This window comes from Chenopodium album, chromosome 15, assembly GCF_948465745.1.
Source record: "Chenopodium album chromosome 15, dcCheAlbu1.1, whole genome shotgun sequence".
Classification (NCBI taxonomy): Eukaryota; Viridiplantae; Streptophyta; class Magnoliopsida; order Caryophyllales; family Amaranthaceae; genus Chenopodium; species Chenopodium album.
Window position 1 is genome coordinate 13163261 of NC_137848.1, and position 19773 is coordinate 13183033.

Sequence of the window (19773 nt, forward strand, 5' to 3'; positions counted from 1 at the left end):
AGATTAAGCCAGCTTGTCCTAGTTAGCTTAAAACAACTTATAAGATGAAAAAAGACCCCCTTCCATGCCATCTTGGCCCATCTTCCTAACTGATAAGCCTCCAAAGAAGACTCCCATGTCCAAATTCCAAAGGTATCTACTCCCTTTGTCTCTAGATCTTTGTCCCATTGTAAAAATTTGGGTCAAACTTTACAAATTTTGACCATAAAATACTGTTAATCTATAAAGGAAAACATAGTCGTGGAAATCTTATTGGAGACCTCTCATTTTATATTTTATTCTAGTTTTTATGATTTTTACACGTGTAAAAATGAAGATGAAACTGTTTTAAAACGTTTGTTGGAGACCGTGAAAAGTTAAATGGAGCAAATATTAGGGAAGGGAGTAGCCTTTAGCATTTTTGCACTTGCTCTCTAAGCCGACATCTCTCCATTGTATTGTCCCTACGCTAACTTAGATATCAAAGATGTTTTTTTTTTTTTTTTTTTTTTTTTTTTTTTTTTTTTGACACACCCTCAAAGCCAACTTACATGCTTATTTGTGTAAGAGCAATGCTCAATTCGTTAAATGTAAGCTGGTTGGAGTTTTCACCTACTTTAGAAATGAACCTCATTCAAGTTGGTTGTTTTCACATCGAGTGTTCTAATTATCGAAACTTAATACTTCCATATTTTTTAGAAGGATAGCAGGGTAAAGAGAAATTATATTAAATCAAGTTTCTTAGATAGAGATCGTGACACCTTAGAAATCGAGTCAATGGGTGTGTTCTACTTACTTGATTTTCATTTATCTTATGTTATGTTAAGTTACGTTATCTTAACGTACCTAACTAATTAAACAAAATTATTTTAGTTGTAATTCTAACTAATTTTTAAGTAAATTATCATACTGCATATAAAATTAGACATTTTATATCTTATTACATTCATCTTAATATTGCAGGGGTAAATGACATCCTCATTTTACTCGGTAACACTTGCATTTAAACATGAATGGACGAACATACTTTCGTGTGTATTTCATGTTTTTCTTTCCTCTAACTCAATCTAACATTCTCTTCTCTCAATCCGCTTGCATTTAAATCAAGATATTATTTATCCCATTTGAAGATATTGTTTATACATATATAAAAACAAAAGTAATAATTTTTTTTAACATTTTTTTTTTATATATATAAAGTATGAAAAAAAAAACAAAAAGTGATGATGGCATGTATCATATAACTAATATATAAAGCTAAACTTTTAGTCAGGTCACGAGGCAACGACACTTGGCGTTCCAATTTTTCGCCAAATATTACGCCGCGTTGGATAAATTTAAATAAACTTCCTTAGATAAAAAAAAAGTTAGTTTAGAATTTTATTTGGATATAATTTTAGTTTAAAGTTGTTAGTTTAGAGTTTATTTTCCATAATATACCAATATATCAGATGTACAAATTGAATTATAATTTTATTCAAAAAAAATTATTAGATTATAATTTTAAAAAATTATCATATAAATTTATTTTTTATATGATAATATTTTTTGGAGCGAAGGAAGTAGTTCAAAGCGTAAAACATACATTTATAATATATACTAATCGGTTAACATAATATACTTCACAATCTAGTAGAATTTTATTACTATGTAGACTCAATTAGCGTCGGGTTATGAGTCATCTCGGATTGGGTCATTTCAGGTTATGAGTTAAGAAATGTTCAACCCTTGCCCAAAGTTTTGGGTTTGGGTCAACCTAACGGGCTTTGAACATATATATTTTATTTAATTTATTTTTTGCTAATTTTTTATTTTTTCAATGTATTAAATCGAACATTTCCACCAACATTATTATTAGTCATTACATGCCTACTAATCGTCACAAAAGCACATCAATTCCTAACTAATTTTGTGTCAATGATATATTTTAAAATTTGATACTTCCTCCGTTTTTTTTTATTATTGCACCATAGGGATTGGGTACAAATATAGTGGAAAAAAGTAAGAAAGAGAAAGGTAAAAATACAAAATTGCCCATGTAACATATTGATAAACTAAAAAGTAAGTGTGAAAAAGCAAGGTATGTTGGGTATTTGTAGTGTGAACACAAATAATTTTTTTCCTAAATAAGAAACGGTGCAATAGTTGTGAAACTTCATAAAAAGGTAAGTGGTGCAATAATAAAAGAACGGAGAAACTATATAGATTAATAATTCATTTTAAAATTTAATAAACAATCCGGACATCGCACGGGGCACAAAACTGGTGTACATGTAATCATGTATATGTGATTGTAATTGACATTTGGAGAAAATTGAAAAGCATGCACAACCTTCCCCTTCTACTTCTCCTACTAGTCATTCTATAGCTCGGTCTCCTCTACCTCGACATCATCTATAATCCCCACCCCTCCTTCCATTCTTGTCGCCGGAATTTCAGTCCTCCGGCCACCGCCTCCAAGGTAATCTTCTCTTTTTCCGTGATTTCATTTCTCTACTCTCACGGCTGATCTCAGATACACGGCTGCTTCTGCCGCCGCTCACGGTGGTGGTGCTGATGAGTATGATACTTTCAATTTAGATTTTGCTATTTTGATTGTTGATTAGTTCAGCATTCCTGCGTTTTGATTATTAATTATAATTGAGGTTTGAGACCTAGAAGTTTGGAATTTGCATATCAGATTTTAGAGTTATGAGTTAGATTTGATTTTGTGTTTGATTCAAGTCAAGGATATAAAAGTATGTATAATCATGTTTCTAAATCTTTTTATTTTATTGATGGATTGATTTGATGTTTATTGAGTAGTAGCACTATGGTGTTGGGTTGTAAATTGGGTTTATAAGAAGTACTCTATGTTATATAAGTATACTCTGTCCGAGAATTTAGAATTTGCATAATATAGGGGTTGGACCGTCGATTAGGGAATAGTGGAAGAGGGGTTAAAGAATGATTATATGTGATTAGAAACTTGAAATTGGAGGGAGAGAAAAAGTAGTAAGAAAAGGTGTAGGAATGGTGAGAAAAAAAGGGTTGATGTGATAAAGGGAGAAAAGGTTGTGAGATATTAGGGGGGACCGAAGTCGTCTGGGGTGTGGGAATCTTTTTCTAAAGTTGGCATTGTGAGGATATCTCGGAATCATCCCATTTAGTGAATATGGACAGAATTCCGAAATGTGTATGTGATTCTAGACAGTTGGATGATTGATAACTATATTGGACGATGCTATTATCTAAAGTAGGAGGATTAAGGGTTTAAGTGTTTAGCTCTCATTTGGTATCTCCAAGAATCATGGACATATTAAATATTCTTTAATGAATATTGATCCAGGGCTTTATTGATTAATTTATGCTGCTTGCGGCAAGATATTGAAATTGCTCCCTCTTTTTGGCTCTTGGGTCACAATTAAGATAAGTATGAGGGGTGTGTGCACTAGAGGTTATTGGAAGTATACTGTTCAGGGCTTTTTGATTTAATTGTGATAGGCGGGTCAGGTCTCCTAGGTCTATCATTGTAACTCAATAGGTTGGCAGAGGGGAATCTTCCGAGATTCACTACTATAATAACATTGATATTGAATTAGAACCGAATACCGATTGAGATGGGGTTGTGAATGTTCAGCATGCATTATATCTCATCTTATCATTCATGTGCGAGTTATTAATTTTAAACATGACTCCCAGTTCTAATTCATACATACCAAATTAATAGTCCACTTTCTATTTCCACATAGTAAACTGAATTATTAACTATCCCATTGTACCATTAACGTTCTACATTTAGATTTTCCACGACTCCAATAGTTCAGATATTGTAAAATGTTCCATAAATAAATCATATAAATCTGGTTGGTCAGATGATCCTTAATCATATTCAGCGAAGCAGCTCAGGTCCAGCCTGTTGTACAGTTCTAATTTTACTAACTCATTCTTGGTCTTTCTTCTTTCTCATCCAGTTCTGATTCTATTTTGAATATTCTTAATTTTGAGTTCTACTGAATTTTTGCTACCGATCACTCAGATGGGGGATCAAACGAATCACCCGGAGTCAAAAATTGAGGAGGAAATGGAGAGAGTGGTAGAGCAAATAAAACAATTACAGGAAGCAGCAACTTCTTTGATTTCCATGTCATCGAGAGAAGAGAAAGTCCTTCAACAACGTGCTCTTTCACTCGATGCATCCATTGTGAAACTTCGTTCCTCCATCAGTTCTCTCACGATGGATGGTTGCATAGATGCCTCACTAGCTGAAAAGGTCTTCATCAATTACTTTATAGTTGAGCTGATTTTGTTGTTTTTGTTGTTTGTTGCTGTAATTGTGATTTAATTTTGATTTTCTTGGTGCAGCTTGAGGATGAGTTGAATAGAGCAAAATGCATTCTTGTTGATGGAGATGCTTCATCTTTTCTTGCTGGCAAAGTTGACAGTGCGTGTCATTGTTTTTTCACTTGGGATCAACATTTGTTGCTAATTGTGGTGACTAATTAGTTTGGTTTACTATATAGGTCGGTTCTTGAAGATGTTTCTTGGTCCTATTAACGTGCGAGCCATTAGGAAGGATGTGCAGTTTAAAGTCAAAGAGGAGTATAATAGCTACAAGGTTGGTTCTTTTTTGCTGATCACTTATTTTTGATCTTTATTAATTAATGCCTTTTTGGCAAATCGGAATTTGTTGCAATTGAATTTATTAAGCATTCACCGAACAAGTACATTAAATTGATTCTTTAAGGGTCCGTTTGGCATCGCTGTGGTTTTCTGTTTTTTGGTTTTTTGTTTTTTAAAAGTATATTACATATGTTACATAATGGATCAAAAAATATTTAGACTTAATTAAATCATGATAATTTTAAAAACTGACAACAAAACTTTGAAAACACCTTTTTCTTGTTTCCTGTTTTTGGTTTTTAGTTTTCAAAAAAACAGGAAACTGAAAACCAAAAATAATGCGAAACAAGCCCTAAATTATTAGTTTTGTTTTTCTATACAGGCTGTACAATTTGTAGAAAGAGAAAAAGGGGAAATAAGTTCCTGGGTGATTGTGTGCCTTTCACCCCCTGTCACACTTACTAATGCATAACTTTGATGTGAATATCTCTAATAATCTTGTAGGAAAATTGTATTAAATTCTGATAATTTGAAAGTATGTATTAAGACAAATCTAACAGGATCTCACATGACTTATTTTCCTTATGTATAAATCATATAATATGGTCAAAGGGCATGAATAGTGTACAAGTCAAAATGGTGCAAGTAGCAAAGAATAGAGGAGGTATAAATTATCCTGGAGGGGGGGAGGGCATGGAGAGTTAGAAAGAGAGAAAATGGTCTCTGTAAGTTGAATTAACGATTTTGGTTGCTAGATTTATTCAGTTATTTGCATAAACATGTCACACTGTTAAAAACTGCTAAGGATTCATGATCAACTCAAATCAACAACTATTGCTGAATGATACAGATTAAAATTTTTTGTTCAGCATTGGATGTGGATAGTTAAGGAAGAAAAAAAAAAGCAAGGGATAGGGGTGGTGAGCTGAAAGGAGTTTTCCTTAATCAAGTAATCAACCACACCTGTGATGCCATTATTAAATCTGTAAGTTTTGGAAGGGGTCCATATTTATGTCAGGGTAGGGGAGCTCACATGTATCAATGTATGTAACCTTGTTTGTACAATTGCTAGAGTTTCCAATAGTACCCCTAACTGGAAAGATACTATTGATTTAACATAATGACAAATGATGAGCCAAAAGGCAACTACTGAGATATTTTATTTAATTCATTGTATTGTGGTTAAGTCTATCGTATTGTCATGAAAATTATTTTACTAGGTGCTTAGGTAGTAAAACACATGCATGTGTGAATATCAATTTTTTCTATGGGTGACTAAATCTATAGGCTAACAGACTCCATATATTGCCTTTTTGTCTGCTTTCATCTTCTTTCTCTTGTTGATCCCTCTTTTACTTTAGGTTTCTGATTTTTTTATTTATTTATTTTTTTTATTTATTTTTTATAATTTGATGTCACTCTTTGGTTGAGCAGGATAGAACTGCCTGTTTGTTTCTTCTTTTGCCATCAATGCTACTATTTCTTAGATCTTGGATGTGGGATGGCTGCATGCCTGCTTTTCCAGTTCAATTGTATCAGGTACAGGCTAGACTTGGCCACATAAACTGCAATTTTGTTTTATAGTTAGCTTAATTTAATCACAGCTATTTGTGTACTTTGTTAGGCTTGGCTTTTATTCCTGTACACAGGTTTGGCTTTGAGAGAGAACGTCTTAAGAGTGAATGGGAGTGACATTCGTCCATGGTAATGCTTTTAATTCTTTATGCCTTGTAGTCTTGTTATATCACGTGTATTAATTTAGATGTGGTGACCTAGTTTCAATCTTTTATCTTGTGCATGAGTTTACTTGGTGTATTGCCTAATTGTGTCATATGTCCCCTATTTACTTAAAATTGCAACACTTACAATTGGCACAATTCGGCAAGAGGAGAGAGGTAGTTAGTGAGTTGCTAACCCATGTAATTACGAAAAAAGTGAAATATATTATGTGATAGGGGGGATAGAGAAAGAGCAGGCCAATTATGAGTAAAGTAAACGTATTAACAGTATAAGTTTCCAAATCGGGAAGTGTCACAAGATTTTGAAATATCCTAAATTATTAAGTGTTTCAATTTTTGTGAAACAAAGGAAATTTAATACAAAAAAAAAAAAAATTAGTTTTAAATTCATTTAGCCGGTCATTTTCCTTTGATTTGCTGGTTTATGCTCCCTTTAGTTCTCTAATGAGCATGTCGTGCTTATTTAGATGTACTTTTTTGGAGCTATCCTGGATCCTTTTGTGGTGTTGTTTCTATAGCCAACATGCCCCACGATATCTGGTAGGTTGATGACTTAGATCAGCTACACTGCTTTAGGTATAGATTATATGTTTGTGTGTACACTGGAAAACTGTAGTTATTATGTGTGGGCTACCTTACCAGGAAAGCATACTATTTGTATGCTCATAAGATGTTGTGCAATAGATGGACCACACACTAAATAATATCTTATTTATGTCCAATAAAATATGTCTAGCAGCAGGGGCTTTATTAGCTGTATAGGAGAAGTTGAAAGAAATTGAGCTAATTTGTAATCTATTTCTGCTGTTTTGAGAGTTTTGTCCTCTTTTGTATTTTGATTCTTCTGTTCAGGTATATTGTGTTTTTTAAATTAAACCGGTGTATAAATAATATGTGTAACTGTCTCCAAACCTACCAACCCCTTCCCTAGAGAGATTGCCCCACAATGACTGCCCTAGCTACCACCTGACTGGTGATTGTTGCTGGTGACTATTAAGTATTAACCACCATTCAGCTGTTCCATTTATGCTTTTGTGTGAAACTTATGATTGAATGAATTTATGCACTCCTTTTATGATTTCGATTGGGTTGGTTCAAAATTATCTATAATATTGAGGATTTCACTCTAATGAACTTACGCTCTAGAATTATATTCTTGTTTTTATCTCGTTAGACTCGTTCTTCAATAGGTTTGATACGTTACAAACAGACCTTTGTTGGGGACTTGGGGTTGGAAGGGGCGCTTTTCTATGGTGTTTTGCTGGCCACTGGAAGTTTATTTGTCATCCATATTTACATCTATGTGCTGTGATTATAGATGTAAATATGGATGACAAATAAACTTCCAGTGTCTAAATTTATTTGTCATCCATATTTACTTCTATGTGTTTAAACAGTGTCTAAATTAAACAGCACTGTAAGTTGGTTTGTCATCCATATTTACATCTATGTGTTTAAACAATGTCTAAATTACATTGTGCCAACGTTTGCAGGTGGATTTATCATCATTACTGTGCAATGGTAATGGCACTTGTGAGCCTTACTTGGGAAGTAAAAGGCCAACCTGACTGTGCTCAGAAGCAGGTTAGTTTTTTTATTTTATTTTTTATTTTTTAAAATGCTTCATGTTATAGACTGTAGAGTTCCATGCATAAGAATTTAGCCTTAAGTAACAAAATTCATCTTTCATTTGCTCTAAAATAATTTGGTTAGTTGCAGTAGTGAGTATTCCTGCTGTCATCTTTGTGAAGATCTATTACTGGCGATATTGAGTCTCGACTTTATGACTTCTTTTTTTTGTCATGTTTCTTTCTTTCTTTCTCTCGATTTTATGACTTACACTATAGAAAATCAAGTATAATTTGTCAAAAAAAAAAAGAAGTAAATCAAGTATAATGGAAGATAAAATGACTCAAGTGGTGAATTCTTACTTATTGTAGTTTATTTAGCATTCCTTTTCTTGTTGAGTTCAATTTTGACTAGCCTTACTTATGCTGAGGGTCTTTTAAGCCACACTTTCCATGCATAAACAGCATAAAGACTTTTGATACTGAATTTTTAGCTTTAATACTTATGTTACTATTATGATAAACAAATTTTTTTTGTGATGGGAACTCTTGATCTGAGAGGTGCAATAGGTTTTGTGCCTAGGTTCATGCTTTACATATAGCTAATGCTTTTATGTGAATGAAAGTATGAAATATGTAGCTTTGAAACCATAATTGAATGATGATCTAACATCTAACAATTTGTCACTTAAATTGTAGCCATTGAGTTTGATTGTGCTGTCTAACAATTTGTGAGTCCCCTAGTAGAATTCAAGCTTGAGAGAGCTGTCTAGATCTATCTCTAGTTTGAAACTTTAAAAAAAAAAAATGCAAACATGATCAAATCCTAAATTTTCCATATCTTTGATTTTAAATGAAAAAGGAATTTTTTTTTTATTTTTTTTTTTATTTTATATCTTTGACTTCAACGAACAAGAATTTATTTTAGTATTTTTTGTACAATTTCTTGAGACTAAGGGGTTTCATTTATAATACAGGTTGATCACTTCTTTTTGTATCTAATTTGATTCCATATTTTTGAGCTCTGAAAGAAACTGTAAAGTTACTTTTTTTGAGGCCAAGGTATATGAGCTGTAGTCGATGATTTCCATACGTTTGTCGGAGGCTGATCATCATTTACAACCTGATATACATAATCAGGTTTGTTTCTTGTTTGTTTTGTAACACTCGCTCAATTTCATGCAGAGAGGGGTTGAACTTTTCCTACAATGGGCTATGATGCAAGGAGTTGCAATGCTATTGCAAAACCGTTACCAACGGCAAAGGCTATACACTCGCATTGCACTAGGAAAGGTCTGTGCTTTCTAATTTGAGATTATGCTCATCAGCACATGTACCCCATGAATTTAATCTAAATAAAACTTCTTGGTATAACATGTTTGGCTATCAACTTAGATTTGAGGAGTTTGTAATTGGTATGAAACGTGGACATCCATTGGTTTTCTATAGGCTGCATTATGTCTTGACCTTAACTCCATGGAAGAACAGGCTGAAAGGATCAGCTGTGCAACTTCAATTGTCCTTAAATAGCAATAATTTTAATAAGGTTATTATAAGAGGCGCGAGCAAGTATGCTATAGTATAAAAAGTTAACTAAAGGCCATCATCAACTTGAATAGTAATTGATAGTTATTTAGTTGCGTATTATATCAAGGTTGGCATGAATATGATGGATTCTTTGTAGCTGCATCCATGAAGTGAGCATATATAGGGTTAAGTAGACTTAATCTTTGCATACACCATGAGCTTCCAATGGAGCTCATACTATTGTTTCTGATGGAATGTTCATATTGCTCAGATGCTGCTTCTGTTAATTCTATATGAGTAGACTGTTGTCAAAAGAAAGAAAATAGCTGTTGCATTGATTGTGGTAATGATTGCAGATCTGTGGAAGCAAACATGTAATGTTTGTTATGTTGTGTGTTATGTCTGACACAGCTTGAATTGACAAATTTGGAAAAATTGGATTCCTTCATTGTAATTTACTAATTTTAAGTGTTGATAATTATAATTACACTTGCATGCTTCAGTGTCTTATGTTCTGTGAAGAAACTAGTGATTTTATGATGTGACTAAAATATGATTCTGAATGTGAAAATACTAGTATTAGTATGCATGACGAATTTATATTTAAAAGAACTTCTCATGTGGGTTAGAACTAGCCACCCCACATTGAAGAAGAGTAAGGAGGATGACCAGCAATTTAAGTTCGGTGGGCTATTGATTAATAAGTGGGATGGATTAGATAGCCGTACAATCTCTGGGCTTGTATGTGGCCTGACTCTTTTGACAGAAAATTTGGCATGTTTTAAACACTTGTTGTGAGATGGATCTTCCCATAAGTCATAATGGTTGGTTGAAAAGCTTTTATAGCATGAACTTTTTTTTTTTAACATGAGTGTGCTGCTATAAGCTTCACTAGGTTTGTAAGTTTGTGTCCAATTTTTACACACATTATTGCTAGGCTTGGGGAAGTTATTCATTGTTGTTTCCATGTTTGTGTGAAATTCTCCATTCTTGTATTGTGATATTTTGCAAATATTGTTCAGGCAGGAGAGGGGACCCCCTCCTAATGGTATAGCAGTTTCACACTGTTTTCTTCTGACATATTTCAGGCAAAGAGAATGGATGTTGTGTGGGGAGAATCAACTGGAGAGCGTGGCCAGCTTTTGCTGCTTTGCCCCATTCTTTTCATTTTGCAGGTATTTGGTATTCAGTGCTTATTGCATTACGAATGCTGCATAATCTTTTATTGTTGCATAATGCATTATGTACCCATACTTTTACCCTATAGTTTTCATTTTGCGTGTACTTGGGATTGTATTATTACATCAAGAAAAGGATTTTATTACTTTCCCATGTTTGGTTATATGAATGAAATGGAAATTCATATGAAAGGAAGGGAAGTGGGAGGAAAGCCCCTTTACAAAAGTTCCCCACCCACCCCCCAAAAAAAATAAAAAATAAAAAATGGAGGAATTATAACAGTTGTATCGAATTTCCTTCCTCTTCCATTTATTTCCTTTAAATTTCTTTTGGAAGGCAATCAATTTTACTTTGTGCAAGTAGTGTTGATTCATGCTTGTGAAGGGGTGACTTGATAACTTCTGTGTTAAGTATGTTATCAATAAAGCTGTTGAGTCCTAATTGCCAAGATCTAACTCAGTAGAACAGAGTATGCTCATTAATTGTTTGTACCCTGCAAATTTTTTCCAGGGCTTTGAGGCATATGTTGGATTGCTGTTGCTTCGAACTGCATTTGCTGGGGTTGAATGGCAGGTGAGTACCTGTCTTACAGCCTTTTCAATTTTCCGTAGATTAGGGAAGAAAGGGTTATGTGAATTCTTCCTGCTTAACATTTCAACAGTATTACTTAGTAACAAGTACCTTTGGCAGGTTGTCTTCTGTGGATTTCTCCTGGTTTTGATGGCAGTCGGGAATTTTGTAAACACGGTGCAAAGTTTGCTTGTCAAATCGCGGTTTAAAGCAAAGATGAAAAGGACTAAAAGTAAGCAGCAGATAGATTAGGAATGAAATTTCTGAAAAGTTTTGATATTCTCATACGAGTACTACTTTTTATTTTCTTCTTTTTTAAATGTATATTCTCAGTTTGTTGGTTATGTGATGCTTTGGTCATACTGTAGATTTGCCAAAGGTACATCAAAAGAAAAGAAAAGAATAATTAAGAAAAGGATATCGACATGTATGATTGTTAATTTACCACAAAGTACTTGTGTTTTTTAGATTCGATTGAAATTGTATCAGTGAATAATGAGATGGGTATTTCCCTATATTGACTTTAATGTATTCATTCTTACTACTCATTTGTACTCTTAGAATTGCTCAGCAGTTAATAGAAATGCATTGAAATGAATCGAAAATCCCAAAAGTGCATGTTCTCTTCTTTAAAAATGCTCAGCAAGACAGTAACTTGGAATCATCTCAACATCAAACAAACTACAAATTCGAGTTTCAAAATTTGGAAATGACCAAGATCAACTGGGTTATGGCCTCTCGAAGTATGAATCATACAATTAAAAAGAACAGTAAAGTTGGGGGCTTTCTTTGTTGAACTCATTAGCCTTACATTCGGAGAACCATTGTTTGCTCGGGAACTTTGCTTGGCTATCATAAAATTGTTCCTAAAATCTGGTTTAGAATTAGAATGTTGATCAACAAACTCGTATCTGTTTCGTTGAGTTGAAGACTGAAGTGTTTAGTGTGCATACGTACTCTTTCCTATCACTTCTAATAGCTTACAGTATGACTTTTTAATAAGGAAATCACAAACAACAATCTTGGTCCAACAGGAGAAGTCTTTAGTGATCCAATTAGTTTAGTTGGTAGTTGTAATTTGCAAACCTTGTTTTCACTCTTTTCAGTTATGGAAATTAGGCTACGACTCCTACAGTCCAATGTGTGCTGTGTGCTGTGTACCTTGCGTGAATTCGTGAAATCTTGGTTATTATGGATACTTTTTTGTTCCACAATGCTGGTTACACTTTATACAAGATGTAAAAGATACTCTTTTCGTCTCAAAATTAATGTATCTATTCTATTTTGTGTCCCATTATTAGGTGTATTTCTATTTTAACTTCATGTAAAATTATATTCATACCCCCACTTCATAACTTTTCTCACATTAAACTTCCCTACTTCACACATGATTTAATATTGCCTCCACTTTCCTTAATTCTCATGCAAAATGAGATACAAGCACTTTTTTTTTTATTTATCTTTTTTTGGAAAGAAACAAGCACTTAATTTTGAAATAAAGGGAGTTATATATTTTTGAAATTTGTCAAAGATATATCCAATTTCTATAGCTATTGACCCATTGCCCTTTTTCATTATTTTCTTTTAGGTTTAGGCCATGAACTAAACCAATGATTTGGTATATGAATAATGCCAAGATTACAAATGAGAAGATTAATGTGAAACGGAAAGAGTAAAATAGAGATATACTTTATGTATATCTATGTATGTTGCAAAATTATTTTCTTCAAATATTCTTTTAATCATTTACTGTAACTGAAAAACAGTTGGCCTTGTTGATAACAACTTCAACGAATTTTTTTGGAGATATCCTTTTTTTTTTTTTTTTTTTTTTTGAAGAAAGATGATCCATCTTTTTATTTATTGTTTCATTGATAACTTTGAGTTTGCCAATATTTTTTTCCCTAAGATACTTTTACAAGCTAGGCCCCCAAGTTTAGGTTGTAAATGTGATAAATACTACTGTATGATCTTCTTGCTCTATATAAGTAAATTTGACAAACTCATAAGCAGCTAAAACCCAGAGAAAATAAATAAATAAATAAATAATATATATATATATATATATACAAAAAAATTCAAAAGAAGAAGATTAACATTTTTTTTTAAAAAATGCAAATCTTCGTGCAAACTCTAACAGGGACAACCATAACCCTAGACGTCGAACCAAAAAGAACCATAAATGACCTGAAATCAAATATTGAAGAAAAGGAAGGAGTTCCAAAAACCGAACAACGCCTTCTTTTTGCTAACAAGGAGCTACTTGAAGATGGCATTGATGAAAATGAGTTTCCAAGTGAAGGAAGAGAAGAGTACACTCTGACACATTACAATATAAAGAGTGGCTCGACCATTCACCTTACCTCAAGGCTTTGTGGTGGTGGCTTATACGCTTATTCATTACTAGTACCACCACACCTAGCGGCCTTAGCCTACCAATGCAAGCTTAATAAGAAGGTATGTCGCAATTGTTATGCTCGACTCTCACCTCATGCTACCAATTGCCGCAAGAAGAAGTGTGGCCATAGCAACCAGTTACGCCCTAAAAAGGTTTGGAGGTATCTTCATAATTTAAAATAGTAAAACGTTTTATTCATGCATGTAACCCCTTGAGAAAATAATCTTCATTAACCTTGGATTCATACTTACATGAAGAGAAACTTGCAATATTTACATGCAATTTCATATGTTAAGCAATGATCCGTATTACTTACCTATTTACAATGTTATTTGTCCATCTGTACAAAATAATTTCCGTGGACAATTATGAAGTATTACCTAGGCTAACTTATAGCAACTCCATTGCTAAGCTCTTTCCGGTAAATCTGAATTAAGCCACTTTCATCAGCTATGGGAAGCTTCTCCTCGAGCATAATTTTATATTGTTCGTCTCTATCATCAATGTTGCGCATCAAGTCAACCTGCAGTTTGGAAGGAAGAGAAAAAATGAAACCCCGAATTCAGTCACTGTAAATAAAAAAAGCTATGTTACACCGTATAGTTGTCTTTTTGTTAGAAAATCATTAGATAAAGTGAAACAACAAAAGTATCAAACAAACAAGTATGTGTTATAAGCCCTTACTTGGCTGCACATTAGACCTTTTAATCATGACATCCATTACAATTTTACAAAATGTACATGCGTGTAAAAGAGTTGTAACATTTTTTTTTATAGTTTTACATTTCTATGTAGAATGATATGCAGTAAACAGTATCTTATGCCAATTAATAAAGATAGGAATCTTACCGAAGAACAAGACTTTAAAAAAACTTGGAGTTTATGCTCATTAAATGATAAGGAAGTAGGCTAGAGTAAAGAGCATAAGTATAGAGTTTAATTTGATTCCAAACCAAGAGCACTATGGATGATAAGTTAAAACTAGAAACTAGAACTGACAGTTTCAAATTTCCAGCAGTGGAGAAACTGGGAATCAGCATATACCTGCTTCTGGAATGACTCGAATTCATCAGAGCTGAGGGAACCATCACTGTTTGAATCAAGAAGCTGCATCATCTCTTGTGCATCCTCCCTTTGAGCACCAAGCTCTTCCATCACTTCCATTAGTTCCTCGATGCTAATCCTACCATCACCATTTTTGTCCAATAAGAAAAACACTCTATCTTTCTGATGAATCTCCGAGTTATGGTACACAGATGGAAGATCCTTAAGACGCAAAGCAGCCAGTTCTGCTGCAGCCACCATAATGGCTTTGAGCCGTTTTGCCTGAGGAAGTTAAAAATTGAATTAAAAAATCTGTAAGATATCTAAGTTTGTAGCTTCAGAAATTCTCTGCTTAACCAATGAGCTTTATACAGCAAAAAAATAAGAGACAAGATGATCTTCTACAGCTCAAAATATTGAGAAACTGTAATCACTTTTTTTAGGAAGCAAAACTGTAATCATTTAAAATCTAAAATAAGCTTCATCCATCATAGGCCAAGGGATGATTAAACATACACACTGTTACCCTTTATCATTATCAATTAAAAATCAACTGTTGGTTTTCCTAAATATGATTTATTTCTTCATTTATTTTTCCCTGCATATCAATGAACACAAGTTGACAGTCTTGGTATTCAACAAAAGTTGACAGTCTTGGTATTCTTCCTCTCCTCCCCCTTAGTTTAATTTCTTGGATAAAGCCCAAAATGTAGTCAACTGACAAACCTAGGCCCCTGGTCATGATGTTTTAGTTACTATGAAGTATTTATTATGTCCCCTAGACAAATCTTGACATCAGCATATTAGATCTTTTCTTGAAAATAAAATTAATTACACCAGCTCCAGAAGGAGATGGCTCAGCAGAAACCTCTACAACCAAAAGTTTCAACATGATTTCTGTAAAGAAGTTATGTAGTGATCTTGAACGTTGTATTAATGTATATAATAACAGAAAGAACAACCACCATTACACATCACATCATAGGAAGGGGAGTGTAGAGACTAGGGAGTTAGGTAACTCAAGTGTCACAAGGCATAACCATAATACCCCTGTGCCCTGTCAACCAAAAAGGCTTTAATTTCTTGCCTCTGCAATGTCACACCGTATAGAACTGCAATAGTTGCTAATCAATCCAGAAGGAAATTAATTTATGACGCAATCCCATTGCGAAGAGCTTGGAAGAATAATCAACACGTGACCGGGAAAAGGGGATAACGAGTTTTCAAAACTAAATGCCATTGTTAGATTCTCATGTATAATGAAATGTCACTGGTGTAGTGGTGTCTGGTGTGTGTGTGGGCTTGGACTATCTAGTTTGGTTCATTAATCATTACTATGACATTCAGAGTACAAAAGACTGCCAATTAATTCTAAGACAGCTTACCTCTTCTGGACCTGTAAGCCCACTTTTGTACAAGGAATGGGATGCTGTTCCACCAGAAGCTAACATATCCATCTCTGTAGTCCGTATCTGTACTTCCATCAGCGGAACTGCATGACCATCATCACTCACATCAACAGCCATGTGCAAGCTCCTGTATCCATTAGCTTTTGGTTTAGCTATATAGTCTTTTGTTCTATTAGGCATTTCTTTCCATAAAGAAAGGACAATTTCTTGAGCCCTGTAGCATGCCTTGTCTCCCACTTCTGTCATATCAACACCAGGCTTGGGCTTCAACACTACTCTCAGGCCCATGACGTCATTTACCTCCTCAGGCTTACGGCCATCTTTTAGAAGCTTCTTCATGGTGCTATAACGACTTTTATATCGACCTTTGACTGAAATATTATCTACAATAGTCTGCAACAATGGATCCATAGTCAAAGATTCAAGTAAGCGATCTCTACAAAGCTCTATTAAATCCTTGCTACCCTTCTCATACCTCTTCAACCATGTATCAACATAAAGGTAAGAAGAAGGAAACAAGTATCTGAATGATAGATCCTCTAACTCCAGCGACAAGAAGTAAGTTCCCACAGCATGAGCTAAAGGTGCGTGTATTTTCATGACCTCAAGACAAATAATCTGCTGCTGATATCTAGGAAGGTAATCTAGATGTCTCATCATATCTAGCCTCAAGACAAGATCTAAAACTACAGCCCTGATGTCATAATATGTCAGACAAAACCTCCTTATTGCAGCTGCAGTATCATCATCCAGAAGCTCGGCTCCAAATGGAGCCTTTTTCACACGCAGGCTTTCATGCAGTAAATGAGCAGTACCAGTACCTATCCTATCTCTCACTTCATGTAAAGAGATTGCACCAGCCTCCCAAACTTCTCTAAGTATGCCGGCTGCAATTACCTCTGCATCCATCTGCAGCCATCAGTTGAAAAAAGACTTCAGTTGCTGCACGTTCAATTTTTCCAGGACTTTAAACAATCTCATGATGCATCATAGATCACAGTAGCAAAAGACAACAAATGACAATAGTCCACTTACAAAATTATAAGCTTAATCAAGATTGTTATGCTAGTGATTTATTGATCTCTTCTTATCATTTAAGACCAGTCAAATGGGCCAATCAGGTCTAGTCAAGCTGGTCAACTTAATTTCCTGGTTTTATTCATAAGTTGAATGTAGCAGAGGTTCCTATGCTACGTTATGTGTGTGGCCATGCAAAAAAAGAAGTGGTTGAGGAATGAAATAATTAGGAAAGTAGGGGTTACACCTATTGAGCATAAGAGGGGGGAAAGTAGCCTAAGGTGGTTTGGCTATACAAGACAAAGATCGAGTGATGCAACCATTAGGAAGCTTCAAGAGTGGCAAAGTGATAGCATCCCAAGGGATATATATATATATATGAGAGTTGTATGACTGTATGAGTCTATTGGGGATAGAAAAAAACTTGGAGGATGGTTGAGAGTGATATGAATCTATTGGGGATTGAAGAAAACATGCAATTGGATAGGGTGGAGTGGCGGGAAAATATCTAAGCAGATGACAAAACTGACTTCATATATGTACATACATATTTCTTCCCATTCCTTTTCTTAAATTCATTGTGTTATTGCAAACCTTTTCTCCCTTAAGCATATTTTATTTATTAAATGCTATTACCTCCTTGCAATTTGTATTGGAAGGCGTAAATTGTCTTTAAAAGAGTTAGAAATTATCCACAGCTCATTCAACAACTAAGATTCCAGATTTTATAAATTTTTTTCTCTTTCATTCAAATATTATTTTCCAACACATTCTCTAATCCTCGATTCCTCATACAAGTTATAAACATCCCATTTAACTTTTCACAATTTCTAATGATAAAAAATTGAATAATGGCCATTATCATAATTTCAAATATATTAATGATTAGAGATATAAAACTCCAACCTTAAACAGTCAAATGGGAAGTTTATTAATAGACATAGGTAGTAGTATCATCACAATTCACAAGTATTCACAACAACAATGTTAATCAACATACTTTCCTATAATAATTAGCAATCAACTAACTAATCTTCTCTAAATGCAGGAAATCTCAACAATCAGCAATTGAATAATAGCACAAACAATTAAAGTGTCACAATCCACAGACTCACAGATAATCCTAATAAACACGCTGGAAATAGTAATCTGAAAAAACCCAAAGACTATTTTTTTACTCATTTGAAACTCTCACATTCACTCACAAGCATTAAATGACCAATAAAAAAACATAACCGAGGTACACCCGAGTGTATAATAAAAACCGAAACCCGGGAAAATATATGAGCTGAACCTGAAGATCGGCGAGCAGAACCGCAACCGTCAACGCCTTAGAAAGAGGTGACCTACCATCAGGAGACAAAGGAAGAGTCTGCAAAATCGGAATTGAAATCTTCAAAGCCTTAAAAAGAATCCGAGAAGAGCTAGTAGATAACACATTATAGTTCATTCTTTCAGTCAGCTGATTGAAAGCTCCAACGAGCTCCGCCACCATTTTTCCTCCGGGTTGCTCCAACGCCGTCGCCGGAGTTTCCTTCGCCGCCGATGCTCGGACGCAAGCGACGGATTTCCGGCGCCGGAGAAGGGTGGTTGAAGCTCGAAAAATTGGAAGTAGGGTTTTGAGATTGGGGATTGTTGAGTGGAGAATGAAGTCGTGAGATCGGAGCTCCATTGAAGGATGAAGAGAGAGAAAGGGGGATGATTTTGGGCGGGTGATTGAGTGAGTGAGATAATGCATGTAGAGTTGGTTATTGTGCTGTTTTGTGGTCGTTATTTGTTATGGTAAACATTGGTTAATTTTGTAATGTGGGTTTCGGCTAGCCACCGATGGCGGCGATCGTAAACAATTAAGGTACCTGACATTTATTAGTGAATTTTTTATTTTCATATTGCATTATTATGTCTATGTGAAATTATTATGAGTTGTTACAATAAGGTAAGGGAAAATGAAATTAGAAGACTATATATGAGGGAAACTCCTAATGCATCGGAAACAATGAGAAATAAATTAGAGTTAATACAAGGAATAAAACTAAACACCTGTTCACTTCAGCTTAATTCTAGCTCAGTTCAGTTCAGCTCAAATCAGTTCAGTTCAGTTCCTAATTTTCTTCTCTCATAAAATATTCATTTCAACTTTATTCAGTTCAGTTCAATTTAGTTCAGCTCCAATTAGTTCAGTTCAGCTCAGCTCAGTTCAGTAAATGTGAACAAACCCTAATTGAAGACTTCTTTACATAAGATACTATGTATAAAGATATGGCAGAAGTGAATCATTTTGTCCTAAGCCTCTAAATGGTTCAAAACATTGCTTTGTTTTTTCATTTATCTTAAGGGAATATGTGACTTTAGTTTAAGGATTCTCGTACCTAATTGATTTGTTGCATTGGACAATCAAATACTTTTAAACATTCTCATATGAAGGGCATGTTCACATTTATTAAACTGATTGGACCTGAACTGAACTGGATAGAGCTGAAATGAATATTTTATGAGAGAAGGAAATTAGGAGCTGAATTGAACTGAACTCAAATTAAGCTGAAGTGAACAGACACGAAGTCTCATTCTATCCTATTATAAGCTTTTTTCGTACGGAATATTGATTTTAAGGGCATACCTACTTGTTTTGTTATTTGATTTTTGAACAAAGTTAAAAACTATGGAGTGATTAAGCATATTTTGAAGAAGACTTTTTTATTATTATTTTTTTTTTAAGGTAAGGAGAAAGATTCTGACCATAC

General features: G+C 34.2%; 2 protein-coding genes and 1 pseudogene across 2 annotated transcripts; 2 read left to right on the forward strand and 1 right to left on the reverse strand.

The window, feature by feature from the left end:
• The first annotated feature begins 2299 nt into the window (after positions 1 to 2299).
• On the forward strand, positions 2300 to 11712 carry LOC145582976 (uncharacterized). Its single transcript, XM_081640055.1, has 11 exons — positions 2300 to 2440; positions 3998 to 4231; positions 4324 to 4402; positions 4482 to 4576; positions 6016 to 6120; positions 6206 to 6285; positions 7814 to 7904; positions 9074 to 9181; positions 10504 to 10590; positions 11105 to 11167; positions 11285 to 11712. Exons 2-11 carry the CDS (start codon positions 3998 to 4000, stop codon positions 11414 to 11416), a joined length of 1074 nt encoding a protein of 357 aa, XP_081496181.1. The 5' UTR covers positions 2300 to 2440; the 3' UTR covers positions 11417 to 11712.
• A 1564-nt stretch (positions 11713 to 13276) lies between these two features.
• Positions 13277 to 13744, forward strand: LOC145580846 (uncharacterized; annotated as a pseudogene).
• Positions 13745 to 13773: 29 nt separating this feature from the next.
• LOC145582975 (putative GTP diphosphokinase CRSH, chloroplastic) lies at positions 13774 to 18807 on the reverse strand. Its single transcript, XM_081640054.1, has 4 exons — positions 18327 to 18807; positions 15992 to 16924; positions 14607 to 14888; positions 13774 to 14085 (listed from the first exon to the last, which is right to left on the reverse strand). The coding sequence occupies exons 1-4, from the start codon at positions 18768 to 18770 to the stop codon at positions 13948 to 13950; spliced, it is 1797 nt and encodes a 598-aa protein (XP_081496180.1). The 5' UTR covers positions 18771 to 18807; the 3' UTR covers positions 13774 to 13947.
• Between the last annotated feature and the right edge of the window lie 966 nt (positions 18808 to 19773).